Source organism: Malus domestica, chromosome 13 (genome assembly GCF_042453785.1).
Source record: "Malus domestica chromosome 13, GDT2T_hap1".
Classification (NCBI taxonomy): Eukaryota; Viridiplantae; Streptophyta; class Magnoliopsida; order Rosales; family Rosaceae; genus Malus; species Malus domestica.
In genome coordinates this window covers 3,405,539-3,420,951 of record NC_091673.1, presented here as the reverse complement: position 1 = coordinate 3,420,951, position 15,413 = coordinate 3,405,539, and the positions used below count along the sequence as shown (strand labels likewise).

Genomic DNA, 15,413 nt, shown 5'->3' with positions numbered 1-15,413 from the left:
TAATCCTTTCTGGCTGGAAGTTGAAGAAATTTATGAAGATAAAGTGGGAATCTGGATTCGTTGGTGATTCTTTCTGCTGTTCGTATGGGAATTTCTTTTCTGTCAGATTATGGTCTCTTCTTGGTGTTGTTTGCATATCAGCTCTCTGTGCTTTTCTGGTGCTATTTGATCTATGTTCTGTTCTCTATTCCATTACTTTGATGACCTGGTGGAGCTGCGAATTTCTGCGATTTTGTATCTGTGATCTGGGGGGTTTGGTAATTGAAGAAGGAGTTGGTTTTTTTTTTGGTTTGATACTGTAATTCTTGAAGATTTGTGATGAAGTTTCTTTTTTTTTTTGTTTCTAGGTCTCGGGAGTGTCATTCTCCTAGGTTAATTTTGGTTACTTGGAGTGTCATTCTCCTTGGTTCATTTGATTTCTTGGAGTGTCATTCTCCTTGGTTAATTTTGGTGTTTGGAAGATTTCAGGAGTGTCATTCTCCTTTTTTAATTTTGGTGTTCGGAAGATTTCAGGAGTGTCATTCTCCTTCGTAGATTTAGTTTCTTGGAGTGTCATTCTCCTTGGTGGATTTAGTTTCTTGAAGTGTCATTCTCCTTTGTTAATTTGGTTTCTTGGAGTGTCATTCTCCAAGTATTCAGTGAGTTCTTGGTTGCATTCGAGGGAATTCAAGAAGCATGTCACAAGTTTGCAGCAAACCAGAGGTTCCAAAAAAAAAAAGGGTCCAGTCACAGTGCCTTAATGTCAACAACTCAAGACTATCATCCACTGCTCCAAATTGTAAGAGACAGGGGTTTGGGGTTTCCTGCAGTGTTTAGCTTCATACTAGGAATTGCAGATATATTTACAAAAGGATTGCACAGTCCAATGTTCTTGACGCATTGCAGACATCTTCATCTCGTTGTTCCAGATCAATCTCAAATACCTGGCTAGTTCAAACTTCACTTGGGTACTCCAAGTTTAGTTTGAGGGGAGAGTAATAGCTAATATAACAGAAATATAGTTAGAAGAGTATTATTATAATTAGGTTATATGACTATATAAGGGATTGTATAGCGATCATTTCTTTAAGTTCAGTTGTATACATTTTTCCTAATCAATCAATACAATCTCTCTTGTTTTCTCTCTACCAATTATTTCTCTTCCTCTGTACCAATCTTCATCTTTTGCAATGTAGTTAATAACTTCTTGAGGAGGATAGATTAAGGGCGCCTGCTATGTATGTGGCAAATCTGGTCACAAGGCACAAGATTGTTATCATCGCAAGGATAGAAATCATGGCCACGGAAACAACAACAACTATGCTAACATGGCAATCACCGATGAAGAATTGGCTGCTGTTGTGTCCGAGGTTAACATGGTCTCCAATGTGAGTGAATGGTTGATGGATACTGGTGCTACAAAGCACATCTGCGCTGACAGAAATCTGTTCACAGAATATCACCCTGCTGCCCCTGGAGAAAAGTTGTATATGGGCAATTCTGCCTCATCTGCGGTGGAGGGATATGGCAAGATGGTACTCAAATTCACATCTGGGAAAAGTTTGACCTTGCTGAATGTGCTGCATGTTCCTGAAATGAGGAGGAACTTGGTTTCTGGACCAATTCTAATTGCTAAGGGCTTTAAACTTGTAATGGAATCCAACAAATTTGTACTTACCAAGGGTGGGATGTTTGTTGGAAAGGGTTATGTGGCTGATGGCCTTGTGAAACTTAATGTAATTGCCATTGATGATGCTAATAAAATAAATGCTTCTACTTATATTGTTGAGTCTTCTAATATTTGGCATGCTAGATTAGGACATGTTAATTTTCGTTCTATGCATAGAATGGTTAAATTAGAATTATTACCTAAATTCGACATTAATTTTAATCATAAGTGTGAAACATGTACTGAATCAAAATTTGCTAGGCAAACGAGAAAGTCAATTTTGGAAAGATCAAATGAATTACTTGGATTAATTCATAGTGATCTTTGTGACTTTAAATCCACACCAAGTCGTGGAGGAAAGAATTATTATGTTACTTTCATTGATGATTGCAGTAAGTATTGCTATGTTTATTTGATTCATAGCAAGGACGAAGCTTTGAATATGTTTAAGACATATAAAGCCGAAGTTGAAAATCAACTTGAGAGAAAAATCAAAGCACTTAGATCTGATAGAGGAGGAAAGTATGAGTCTACTGCCTTCTCAGATTTTTGTGCACAACATGGAATTATACATCAAACAACGGCTCCATACACACCACAACAAAATGGTGTTGCCGAAAGAAAAAATAGAACATTCAAAGATATGATTAATTCCATGTTAAATAGTTCTGGGCTTCCACACAGTTTGTGGGGTAAAGCTTTACTTACTGCAAATACCATATTAAATAAGGTTCCTCTAAAAAAGATTGACAAGTCACCTTATGAGATATGGAAAGGACATAAACCCACTTATAAAACCCTCAAAGTGTAGGGTTGCTTAGCAAAGGTGCAAGTTCCGTTACCAAAAAGAACGAAACTAGGACCTAAAACTATTGATTGCGTATTCATTGGATATGCAAATAATAGTGCTGCTTATAGGTTCCTTGTTGTGAAATCTTCGATTTCTGACATACATGTTAACACTATATTAGAATCAGCAGATGCAGAATTCTTTGAGGATATATTCCCTTACAAAGAAAAGGAATCTGGTTCTAATACAAAGAGGGTTCATGATCATAGTCATGATGAAGCCTCTTCTTCTGGTGTCCAAGGAAATGATGTGGAACCAAGAAGAGGAAAAAGAATCAAAGTTTCTAAAAACTTTGGACCAGATTTCATTGCTTTCTTATCCGAGAATGAACCTAGAACTTTTAAAGAAGCAATGTCTTCTTCTGAGGCTCCTTTATGGAAGGAAGCAATGAAAAGTGAAATGGAATCCATTATGGAAAATAACACATGGGAATTGGTTGATTTACCTCCCGGTAGTAAACCAATTGGCCATAAATGGATTTTCAAGAAGAAACTTAAGGCGGATGGAACCATTGATAAGTTCAAGGCACGTTTAGTAGCCAAAGGTTATCACCAAAAAGAAGGGTTGGATTATTTCGACACCTATTCTCCAGTTTCTCGCATAACGTCAATTAGGACGTTAATAGCGATTGCGGCTGTATACAACTTTGATATACATCAAATGGATGTAAAAACAGCATTTTTAAATGGAGAACTAGATGAAGAAATATACATGGAACAACCTGAAGGATTTGTGCTTAAAGGACAAGAAAGCAAAGTGTGCAAATTAGTTAAGTCATTATATGGACTTAAACAAGCACCAAAACAATAGCACGAGAAATTTGATCATATTTTGTTGACACATGGGTTCAAAATAAATGAATCTGATAAATGTGTCTGCATTAAGAGTAATGATAAAACTTATGTTATTGTCTGCTTGTATGTGGATGATATGCTCATAATGGGAAGCAATAAAGATGTCATAAACAAAACAAAGAAAATGTTGAATTCCAGTTTTGACATGAAAGACTTAGGTCAAGCCGATGTCATTTTAGGAATTCAAATTAAGAGAAATAGTGAAGGATATGTCCTTACACAATCCCATTATGCAGAAAAAATATTACGAAGGTTTGGTCAATTTGACTGCAAACATGCTGCAACTCCTTTTGATACTGGATGCAAGTTGGAGAAAAATAAAGGCGATGCCATATCTCAACTTGAATATTCTCAAGTAATTGGAAGTCTAATGTACTTGATGAATTCAACTAGGCCCGACTTAGCTTATGCAGTAAGTAGGCTTAGTAGATATACAAGTAATCCAGCACAAAAGCATTGTGATGCTTTAGTAAGAGTGTTAAGGTATTTGAAAAATACACTTGACTACGGATTACACTACACAAAATATCCACCTGTTGTAGAAGGCTTCAGTGATGCCAATTGGATTTCTGACACTACAGAATCCAAGTCGACAAGTGGATATGTTTTTACCTTGGGAGGTGCAGCAATATCTTGGAAATCCGCTAAACAGAAATGTATAGCTCGGTCCACCATGGAGTCCGAGTTTATAGCTTTAGACTTGGCTGGCGAAGAAGCCGAGTGGCTCAAAAATTTTCTGGAGGATATTCCAATGTGGCCAAAGCCGGTAACGGCTATATGTATACATTGTGATAGTATGGCCGCACAATCAAGGGCCAAAAGTCATGTATACAATGGGAAGTCACGTCACATCAGGCGTTGACATAATACTCTTAAGAAGTTGCTCTCTAATGGAATAATATCCATTGATTATGTGAAGTCAAAGGAAAATATAGTTGATCCTTTGACAAAAGGCCTACCAAGAGAGCAAATATTATTTACATCGAGGGGAATGGGTCTCAAGCCAATTCAATGAATCGAACTGGGAGGAAACCTAACCTAGCTGATTGGAGATCCCATGGTCTAGGTTCAATAGGCAAACTGGTTGAGTTTGATTCAAAAGTTGAACACACAACTTACCAATTCTTATGATAAAATGTGTGTTGTGTGTTGATGTTTAAGAGGTTATGTTTTATACATTTAATGACATTAATATCTTGTTATCAAGAGGAATATGGCAGACTATTCTTAATTAATGTCACCTATATAGGAGTAAATGGGGCCACATTTATGAGAATTAACATGGCTAAATTCTCTAAAGCTCCTACGAAATCCGAGATCTGTTCAGGGCCAAAATGAACACAATAGTATGAATTGACGTGTGGCAGCCATGATATGTGTGTAGCATATTGTCTCGGTTTACTACTGCGGTGAACAGTTCAAGATCTTCCACATCCACTGCGTCACCAAGTAAGCCCGATATGTTTTCACTAGGGTAAGTTCAAGTCCAAAAGACACTTCACCCGATGCATATCATGTCTATTCTCTCTCAGTTTTAGGCAGCCTAATCATCCATTTGCATTTACATTTGCATTCAAATGTGGGGTAATTGTTGGAGTTTGAATGAAATTTCAACTCAAATGTGGGGTATTGTTGGAAATTTGAATAGTTTGAGTATAAATTTCTTTGTCCCACATTGGCCATTCCCAAAAGATTTTATCACTTTATAAGGCTTTGTCTTTTATAGAAAGTGATTGGAGTAATAGGCCTGGAGACTAAAATTGGGCTCACCTTTGGGGTTGGGCTTTGGGGTGTACTTATTAATTGGTAATTAATATATATAATTAATTATAATTAATATATATTTAATATATATTTAATTGTCAAAAGATGGGCATTGGGCCTTGGGGCTCTAATAATTAAATTAATTAATTATTTTCGGAATTAATTAATTATTTTTAATTTCGAATTTAAATTAATTAATTAATTATTTTTACCAACAGACTCATCTTTTCAGATGAAGTCTGAAGTGTGAAAACGCAGAAACAAAAACACCTTTTTCAGCAGATGTTTCCCAACAGATGCATCCCTTCCTCATACCTGTTGCGAACAGGTATAATTACATTATATATACATCCATCTGCATGACATTTATAATATAGAAAAATCATAAATCTTCTCCTGCAATCATAAACATCCTTTCTGAGAGAACCATATTAATATTCGCCAGAAGTCAATTTTCCGGTGCTGGAATTTCTGACTTAGATCGTTGAATCCTGGTGAAGCAGACGTCTGTAGAACTACAAGCACTGAGTAGGGACGAAATTTTTGTTTCAAGGACATTGCGGTACGCAAGCCTCGATCTTCAAGTTGTTTGTTTTTTTAATTCGTATTCTAGTTTATATTCTGTTAATTCCTATTGCATTTATTGTTTATTAGCATATATATTTAAATCACAGATTGTTGACTTATATCCAACACTGACAACTGAAATCCAACCAATCTTGAGAACTAAATAACTTTCTTGAGAACTAATCTTGATCACAAATCCTCAGCAGCATTTGAAATACCATCAGCCGATCAGTGGTAGAAGATCATACATGGCGATAACATTATGAAGAAAGTTGAGGTTCCACTATAAAACCAATTGAGAATATAAGGAGTAGCTTAGTCTCTTATAAGCCTTACAAGGTTTCTCCTTTCACCAATGGGGGACTCTTTTACCTTCATATTCTCACAAAACTAAGAAGATGGTGTCACAATGGGGAGAAATTTTTCACTATGCATGAAACATGGTACACCACGTGCCATTACATAAGTAGAGATAAGTTTTATTTTTTAACACAAGTATCTCACCACTTGTATATTAACACGTGGTGTACCACTCTATATTCCAGACACTCTAAATGAGTATAGGCAGAGAAAAATTGGTCACAGCAGATCTAAACCCGGAATGGTAATGATCGGCTGATAGTGGATTAGTCGGACAATGAAGGTGTAAAAGGTTGTTTTGTTCCCTCCAAAAAATTACAAACAAACACACACACACACACATTCACTCTCTCTCTCTCTCCCCCCAAATTCTAATCAAGAAATTCGAAACCAGTTTTTCTCTCTCAAAACCATGGATCTAACATCAATGGAGGAGTTAAACAAATTGAAGCTAGAAAAACCAAATTTGAAGGAGATATTGACTAAGGCGAAGAAAGAGTTGCAAGAGGTGAGAAGGGGAGTCGACAAGGGAAGATTCTATTAGAAAATTAATTGGACTAAACTATCATTTAGTGAAGGACGAAATGTATGTGGTAACAATACAATCTGACGTAAGTTGCAAACGTGGAAAAATTGCTCCCTATAAGCAAGGATACGTGGATAACATGCAGCAAATGATAATTGCTTATCTATTACTCGGTGAAAACTGCCAGCAACTGCAGATAACTGATTTCCACAATAGATGGAAATTAGATGAAGCCTGTGTCTGTATAATCCAATTCCCTACTTGTGAAGAGTTGTTCTGAGATTCGAGGGTTCCATCACCTTTGGAACATAAGGTCTTAAACAAGTAGAAGAATTGCATTTTCAACCAAAAACATGGCTGCGTCAAGTATCATGTTAACATCTATTAGTAATCTAGGAAACTTGTTAATATTATATACTCCAAGTTTTCCAACAGATTCATCTACATAACTAGGGCTTTAGAAATGGTGTCTCTCATTGAGCTATTGCAAATAAGACCCTCGTAGAATCCAAGGTAGAGCCGAATCTTCCTCGCTGAGTGTTTGAATTCGATCAACAATGTCATTGAAGAAAGTTGGGGTTCCACCATAAAACCAATTAGCAATATGGGGAGTAGCCTACCAAGCCTCTTATAAGCCCACGCAAGGTCTCTCATCCCATCAATGTGTGACTCATTCTCAACACGTCCCCACACGTGTGGCAAATTTTCAAGCCTAACACTTGGACAACACAACAGGGTGATGTGGAGCGCGTGTGGCCGTTTGGCTTCACACGTGGGACAACCTACTCTGATACCATAAAGAAAGTTGAGGTTCCACACCAATTGGCAATATGGAGAGTAGCTCAACCTCTTATAAGCCATGCAAGGTCCCTCGTCCCATCAATGTGCATCAATATGGGACTCATTCTCAATTGGTTTTAGGGTGGAACCTCAACTTTCTTCATGGTATCAGAGCAGGTTGTCCCACATGTGAAGCCAAACGGCCACATGTGTTTCACGTCACCTTGTTGTGTTGTCCATGTGTTAGGCTCGAAAATTCCCCACACGTGAGGAGAATAAGTCCCACATTGATGGGAGAAGGGACCTTGCATAGACTTATAAGAGATTGAGCTACTCCTCATATTGCCAATTAGTTTTATGGTGAAACTTTAACTTTCTTCATTTGTGACCGCGGATGATCTCGTCAAGATGGCGGAGGATGCCGGCGTTCCGTTTGAAAGCAGAAACAATAAATTCATCGTAAAGAATCATACTTAAAGACTTAATGCAAACTTCCAAGCAGGTGCTACATACAATAAAAGACACCTACTTTTTCCAGCTTAGATTGAGAAATAAATCTACGAGCCTTCCTTGCATTTGCTGCAAATTGTCACTTTCTACTCTTTGCTTGTATCAACGTACCCGGCCAACAAGATAATATTAAACTATAAATTATCAAGAAATTAATTATAATAATGACTTTCATGAAACGGCACACTTGTAAACTTTCCGTTATTGTGGCCTCTAATGCCAATGATTCAAAGTTTTGTGTAAGTTTTCGTCCACACAGTTGCCAAAATAACAGTTTAACTGTGTCATGTAAGTTGTTCTCCATACACCGCAAATTTCTTTTTGAAGTACAATCATCTAAAACTTGAACCTAGCTAGGAGTTAACACTACAAGAATATTCCTCAAATATGTTCTCAGAAGTTCGAGTCCTGAATTCTATAAATTAAAACTGTTTGTAATCAAGTAATTTCATCAAAGCAATTTGAAAGTGAGCCAGTCTTTCTTTATTTAAACATTGTCTTCTTTAATTTGGTCACAAAGATGTATGTGACAAGGCCTCTGTCTGTGTATAAAAGTTCTCCCGAGTCACTGTCTCTTCCACCTCCGGAGGGCCCAAATTCTGGCTGTCTTGTACTCCATGACGACGATTCAATTGAGATAAACTGTTGCGGATGCGAGGACGACGAGGTTAAAGGTTTGCCTTTCCCTCAGAACATGGATCTAACCGTTGGATATGGCTCAGATAACGATGATGTTGCCTTCATTCCAGTGCTTGATCAACCCTTGTCTTCCAATAGATACCATGTCATACTTCGAAGAGGCCGCCATAAAGGGTACGCACATATGTATATGTATAAACATCCATACATATTAAGTGTTACTGTTACATGGAAAAATTTATATTGGAACTGATTTGATTTGCAGGGAAGCATGCACAAATACGAGGGAAGAGGATACGGATATTGGCTGTTTCGGAGGTAAAAGTATACCAGATGCTGAACCAAAACCATTGGATCCGTCAGACATTTATCAACAAATTGAGATAGTTCATTGGGAGGGAGAAAGAAATCGTTTTTTTGCCAAGTCTGTTGATCCAGATGGTTTTCCTCCTTACTTCTTGAGGAGGAAAGGGTGGAACGTGAGAATGAGCACACCATATCGTTACCAATTGCGTGAAGCCTCGGGACTCAACTCTTCGCTACGAGCTAGCCTTCCTGGGTTCGATTTTTCATTATCACATGACTGCTCTGAAGTTGTGTGTGTTGGTAAGTGGTATTGTCCTTTCATGTTTGTTAAGGAAGGAGGGGTGAAGCTGAAGGACCAAGTGAAAAATTGTATGTACTACGAAATTAAACTTGAGCAAAGATGGGAAAAGATTTTCGACAACGTTAATGACAACGCTGAAAGAAAAAAGAATCCTGCTGTGTTTGTGGATGCTTTTGTTCACAGAGAGGCGGTTTATGTGGGTGGAAAGGAGGCTGTTTGGGATGAAAGAAATGCTGGTGCGGGTGATATGTTCATGTGGTTTAAGAGTTTTGATGGGGTGGGAGAAGAAACTAGTGTGGGATTGAGCATGAAAGTCGTAGAGAGAATGAAATGGGAACCAGAAAGAGCTGGATGGGTTGGCGGGGATGAAAGGCAACTGAGGGTGGAGAGAGAGGAAGAGTTTAGGGGGACGGGCGGTGTCGGGTGGAATAGGTTTAGTTGTTATGTGTTGGTAGAGAGGTTTGTACTGAAGAGAATGTCTATGACTGGAAGCGCAGCAGTAATACTCTCATATGATTTCAAGCACACTCACCAGAGTAGGAGCAAATGGGAATGACAAAAATTTGGTATTGAGTCATGGTTTTCAGACACTTGATCATCATATTTGGGGTCGAAAACTCCAATTTGTACTGTTTTCGGTATTACACTAGTCATCGTTTTAAGGACATTACTCTCTACTGATAAATGGGACTTTCGTACAGTTTTAATTCATGGATTGCAGTACTTCTTTTTCAATCTCAGGCCTTGCCAGTGTTGTTGCTACATACGCAAAAAGACATTAAGCTTAAAAGAAACCTTAACTTCCAGCTTACAATGATTATGGACTCTTCGAACCTTCGCGGTGTATGCTACAATTCCAACTTAATTAGCTTAAGGACAAATAAAATTTTAGTTGATTTATTTAGCGTACAACGATGCCAACAAGGACATCTGAAATTCTTTAAGCCGGACAATATTGCTTAATTAATCGCGGAGTCTTAAGCATTCTGGTAACCATGCAACAACCCTAATGTGATGGCGAATTTCAATACTGTCTTCGACGACGATCAGCAATGGCTGCTCAATTGTTTGTCATCTACTCTCGACCCCAGCCACGAAGTTAGCTCGTTCGCAGAAGCTTCTCTTAATCAGGCTTCTCTGCAACCAGGTAGTCCCCCACCTAAAAACCTCCATCTTTCAATTTTGATTTTGTTTCATTTCTTAATGCTGACTGAACCTTTTTGTTGCTTTGATTTTGCTTGGTAATTTAAAATAATTGCTGAATTGAGGAAAATTGAGAAGAAATTTATAGGTGTTTTTGTTTTTGTTTTGGTGTAGAATTTATCATGGTAAATGTTTAGTTTTATGTCTCCTTTGATGGATTATGTTTTTTTTCTTTTTTTTTTTAAATAAAGCTATCTCATTGTCGCTGAAGTGGAATTGACTTGGTGGTTTTACTAAAAAAAATGGAGACAATTGATGTTTGTATATGACCGATCAATGGGTTGAGATTCAAGTATTATACTTTCAACTAAATAGCTTCAATTTCATTTTGCACGTATTTTATTGTTAGTCATTAAGTGATGACGCGATAAGTGTAAATCTTACATATTTACTGCATAGTTATGAAATTTGTGTCATGTGGCAAAAACAAAAACAAAATAAAATTCAAGTTGTTTAAGTTGAATATCAAATGCGCAACGAACAAGACTACAAAATAAAATATTATTAAATAAACAAGAATGCCAAAAAGGCTACAAAACCTTAAGAAACTACATTGTGACTAACTTATTATTCTATAGAGTTATAAAGTACCATAAATATAGAAAACTAACATAACCCTAATAGGCAAGAAAACGAAACCCTAATACTAACGGGGCTAAGCGCAAAATACCAAACATTAAAATAAATCTAAATAATAATATTTTCCAGCACCTCCCGTCAAACTCTGGCGGTATATGACATGGGTTTGCCAAAATAGATGTGGATGCAAGACTTCAAATTCCAATGCCAATGCCAATGCTAATGCTAATACCAATACCAAAGTCAATGCTAATACCAATGTTAATGCCAGATTTCCATGCCACTTGCAAGCTTCCAGACAAACCTGAGCAAACAAACAAAAAACCATATTTTTTCTTTGCCCGTGTGGGCCTCAAAAACTCCAAACAATTTTTTTCCTTTTTCCTTATTTTTTCTCTCCTATTTTTTTCTCTCTTATTCTTTTTTATTTCCTTTTTCTCTTTTCTTCTGGGCGAACAAGTGCAACATCACACCTTCTTAAACAACTAAATAGTAGTGGTGTGGTGGATCGGTCAGATCGACTTTTTCCTTGCAAACAATCAATACCAACTAACAAATCTAAAACAAACGACGACAAAGGCAAACAAATTGATACCAACGAGAACGGATTGAATCCTAAGGATCGAACCCGCTCTGATACCAAGTTGAATATTAGAGTGCGCAACGAACTAGACTACAAAATAGAATATTATTAAACAAACAAGAATGCCTAAAATGCTACAAAACCTTAAGGGTGCGTTTGTTGCACCAGACTATCTCGGACTGGATTAGCTTCAGGGACTAAGTTGGACTGGCTTGGCATGGACTAAGCAGTACTAGAATTGTGAAACGTTTGGTACAGTATCGGACTAGCTAGGACTAAATTTTTATTTTTAATTACTAGTTATGAAAACTTCTAATTGAACTCATGAACTTCCAAGCTAACAATCATACTTATTTTAGAAAATCCACATCACACTTGTTTCAGATAACCCAGATCCTAAAATTTATCAACATTTTACTATTATTAATATTACACCGGACTAATATTTTACTGTTATTAATATTACCCCCCCCCCTTTTTTTTTTACTCTCTCTCTTCCGTTTCTCACTTTTGTTCTTGCTTTCTGTTCTTCGCACCCCAGAATTCCTCCCATTTCAAACCCAGAAAAAATCAAACCTGTATTTTCTCTTCTTTTCCTTTGCTTTCTCTTCTAATCTAACCCATAATCTTTCTTTCTTTTCATTTGTTTTCTTTCCTCTTTAAATCCAACCCAGAAAAAACCCAACCTCAATTCGGAAAACCCAATCCTCTTTCATGGAATTTCCATTTGCAAAACAAACCTCATCTGTTCGTCAATTTCACCGACCCCAGATGAAAAAGACCCTTCTTCATCGAACTCTCTCTCTCTCTTCCCTCTTCCTCAATTACACCGATCCAGTCCAAAAAACCCAGAACCCTTTGTTTCAGAAAACCCAGAGACGATGCAGTCGGAGATGACGAGGAGTTGGAGATGGAGGATGCGAGGGAGATGGTCTTAGCAGTCCCATGGTATTTGGTGGGTCTCGCTAAGCCCCTTTAGCGAACCCTTTAGTCGAGGCGAGTGAACCTTAATCCCCCTAAAACTAGTCCCTGTCAGAAACAAACACCGGACTTCTCTAATCCTTAATCTAGTCTAGTCCAGTGAGAGCTAATGAAGTCAAACAAACACAGCCTAAGAGGCTACATTGTGACTAACTTATTATTCAATAGAGTTACAAAGTACCATATATATAGAAAACTAACATAACCCTAATAGCCAAGGAAACGAAATCATAATACTAACGGACTAAGCCCAAAATACTAAACATTAAAATAAATCTAAATAATAATATTTTCCAACAGTTTAAAATTCAAGTCGTCTACTTTCTTCCTATCACTTTTCTTCCTGGCGGGTGAAGAACATGTCTCAGGAAAATCATCGTACGGTACAAAGTTACCATCACTTTTCTTCATGGCGGGTGAAGAACATGCCGGATTCAGCCAATATCCGCTAGTAAACTTAGGAAAATCAAAAGAACATATCCTGCAAATTTTGCTCTCCATATTATAAAGAAGCAATCTTGGCGGTCTGATGTTGTAATATCCTGGTGCATCAGGAGGTAGTTGTACTACAATCGCTAGTTCACCTGTGTTGATTTTATATACAGGATGAACACGCCAGCCGCCATGACCAAGGTGTCCCTTGATCTCCATCAACATTAAGATAGTCTCTTCGATCCACATATGGTTTGTGTAGTCCTTCAATTTCCACAACACCAATTCATGCTCCATGTTCCGGTTTATGAGCTTGTTGTTGGGGCTTAAAAAGATTTCACTACTTTGAAGATGTTTATCTCACAAAGAAGAATGTAATGCAGCGGAATTGATAGGCAAGAGAAAGAAAGAATACTCAATGTATTACACAAGATTTTTATTCATTCACAAACTTAGTACAAGAGGAAACACTCAAACACTCTTAGAAGCTTTGTTGCTTCTTCTCACTTCTCACTACTTGCTCTCTTGGTTGTTTCAAATGGTGTGGATGCCTTCTCCTTTTATAGGCATGGATGGAACCTTGGAGAAGCATGGAAACATCATGCTAGATATATCTAGATAATTCCACTACCTTCCTATGCTAGAATTATCTACACTAATCTTGTATGTTGGTGGAATCCTCACCATTCTTCTAAACTTTTCCACTAACTTGAACTTTACTAGAATTCTCTAGCATGTGCATAGATCTTTCTTTGTGTATGGGCCGGATCAATTGTCTTGAGCCAAGACAAGATTACATGTCAACACTTGTTACCATACACAGTCATGCATCCCCCCAGCTCAGCTATACCCTCAATGGTGAAGTCCATACAACAATCGGGGACCGGGATCACTCTAAATTTCTAGTCTCCAACATCAAATACCACTATAACATTTTTCCTTTCATGCATCCAATGGATGGCCCCGTGGAAACAAACGCTTCTCGCGAACGTGCAATAAAAAAAAAATCAAAAGGAAGATTACCAAGGTTTGCTTCTGCTAATGGCCTCCATGATGAAATATTTGTCCCCAATGTGAAAATATGAAACATGACATTATTATTCCAAGATACTGGGACAACATTGTACTCGTTTGCAATCGGATTAAACCCAAAGTGATATGTAACGCGGAGTGTCCTGTACGAGGGAGTTTGATGGACTCTCGTGTAGTAGGGTTAAATATAAGAACAGGGATCTAACAACTGGATGTAAAGATATGAACATGAGTATTCGGTGAACAAGTATTAGTTATTTGGTCCAATTAGTATAAGAAAGCCTTATAGGAAGATGAATGTGAGTTCTTGTTGATAGAGGAATCTGTCATGGAGAAGAACTAACATACACTAGGAAACATGAGTTGTTTCCTAATCGGATTGTAATAGGAAATCCTCATTGGTTTAGGAGAGGTATATGTATATATATGCTGTAATCTCTGCTCTCATAGGCGCGCTCAGTCAAGAACTAAGTCCTATTCTTAGTTAGAGCATTAAGAGTTCTACCAGAGAGGAGAAGAGTTACAGTATACAGAAATTTGGACAGCTGCTGCAATGGCATTTTCCAATGGAGGTTCATCAGGTTAGTGTGAATACATTAGTTCATATGTAAAAGGTTTTATGCTTTCTTGATTGTGTTTAATGTGGCTTGAATCTTGATCTTGGCTATTTGATTCTAACATGTGGTATCAGAGCCTTAGATTTAAGTTCTTAAAATCAATCAAGCACGGGTCAATGAAAATCACCATAATCAGGTTTCGAAACCGGTTCTAAATCTCAAAACAATTTTTCCTAAACGGTGCGTTTTTGATAAAATTAGGTTAGATTAATATGACTGTTGGTATTCGAAATCGGTGCGTTTGTTCTTTTGGGGTTTTCTGGGTTTTGTTCTTCTGCAAAAGAGGACTTTAACCCGTCCCTCTTATTCTGACCCGTTCACTTGCAATCCGAGTAAATCAAATCCTGTTATTGAGTGTTCAATACCTGTCCAAAATTGTTTCCGCTGCTAGGTATTGATGGTTGTCTCTTTAAAAGGTATGTGATCTTCAAAACTCGGATCAGAAAAATGAATATCATGAATCTTGCATAGAGATTTGTATAATGATTTTTATAAACATGAAAGAAGTCATTCTTAGCATATGATTTAGTTTCTTAAAATAATGCATCTTAATGGTCTGTATAATGAAAGAAGCCATTCGTAAAATGATTATATCTGGTTAAATTTATGCAAATTTATTGTCACCATTAAGATCATAAACTGAGATGTATGGAACAAATCAGTGTGATGGTTGGTTCTGATTATACGGTGATCAGTTCATGATCTATACTGAAATCAATTATCCTATATGCGCCTATCAACTGGTTGTTGTTAAGATTGTATATATGGATATTGGTTATAAAGCTTTGATGTGCAATAGACTGTGAAACGAAATCAGAACTTTGAATGTTCATATGGTGATTTCAGGTTCACCGATGTCTGCAATATCAATGAAGACCTTA

The 15,413-nt window shown here is 37.3% G+C and overlaps 1 protein-coding gene across 1 annotated transcript; it reads left to right on the top strand.

The window, feature by feature from the left end:
- Window positions 1-8,311: 8,311 nt before the first annotated feature.
- LOC103414422 (uncharacterized) lies at window positions 8,312-9,812 on the top strand. Its single transcript, XM_029091717.2, has 2 exons — window positions 8,312-8,672; window positions 8,764-9,812. The coding sequence occupies exons 1-2, from the start codon at window positions 8,380-8,382 to the stop codon at window positions 9,659-9,661; spliced, it is 1,191 nt and encodes a 396-aa protein (XP_028947550.1). The 5' UTR covers window positions 8,312-8,379; the 3' UTR covers window positions 9,662-9,812.
- The last annotated feature ends 5,601 nt before the right edge of the window (window positions 9,813-15,413 follow it).

What these genes read in the sequence shown, in the direction of transcription:
- LOC103414422 (XM_029091717.2), top strand. Translation starts at nt 8,380, where the DNA reads ATGTATGTGACAAGGCCTCTGTCTGTGTATAAAAGTTCTCCCGAGTCA. An exon ending in CGAAGAGGCCGCCATAAAGG is followed by an intron (nt 8,673 to 8,763) that starts GTACGCACATAT and finishes TTTGATTTGCAG; the next exon opens with GGAAGCATGCACAAATACGA.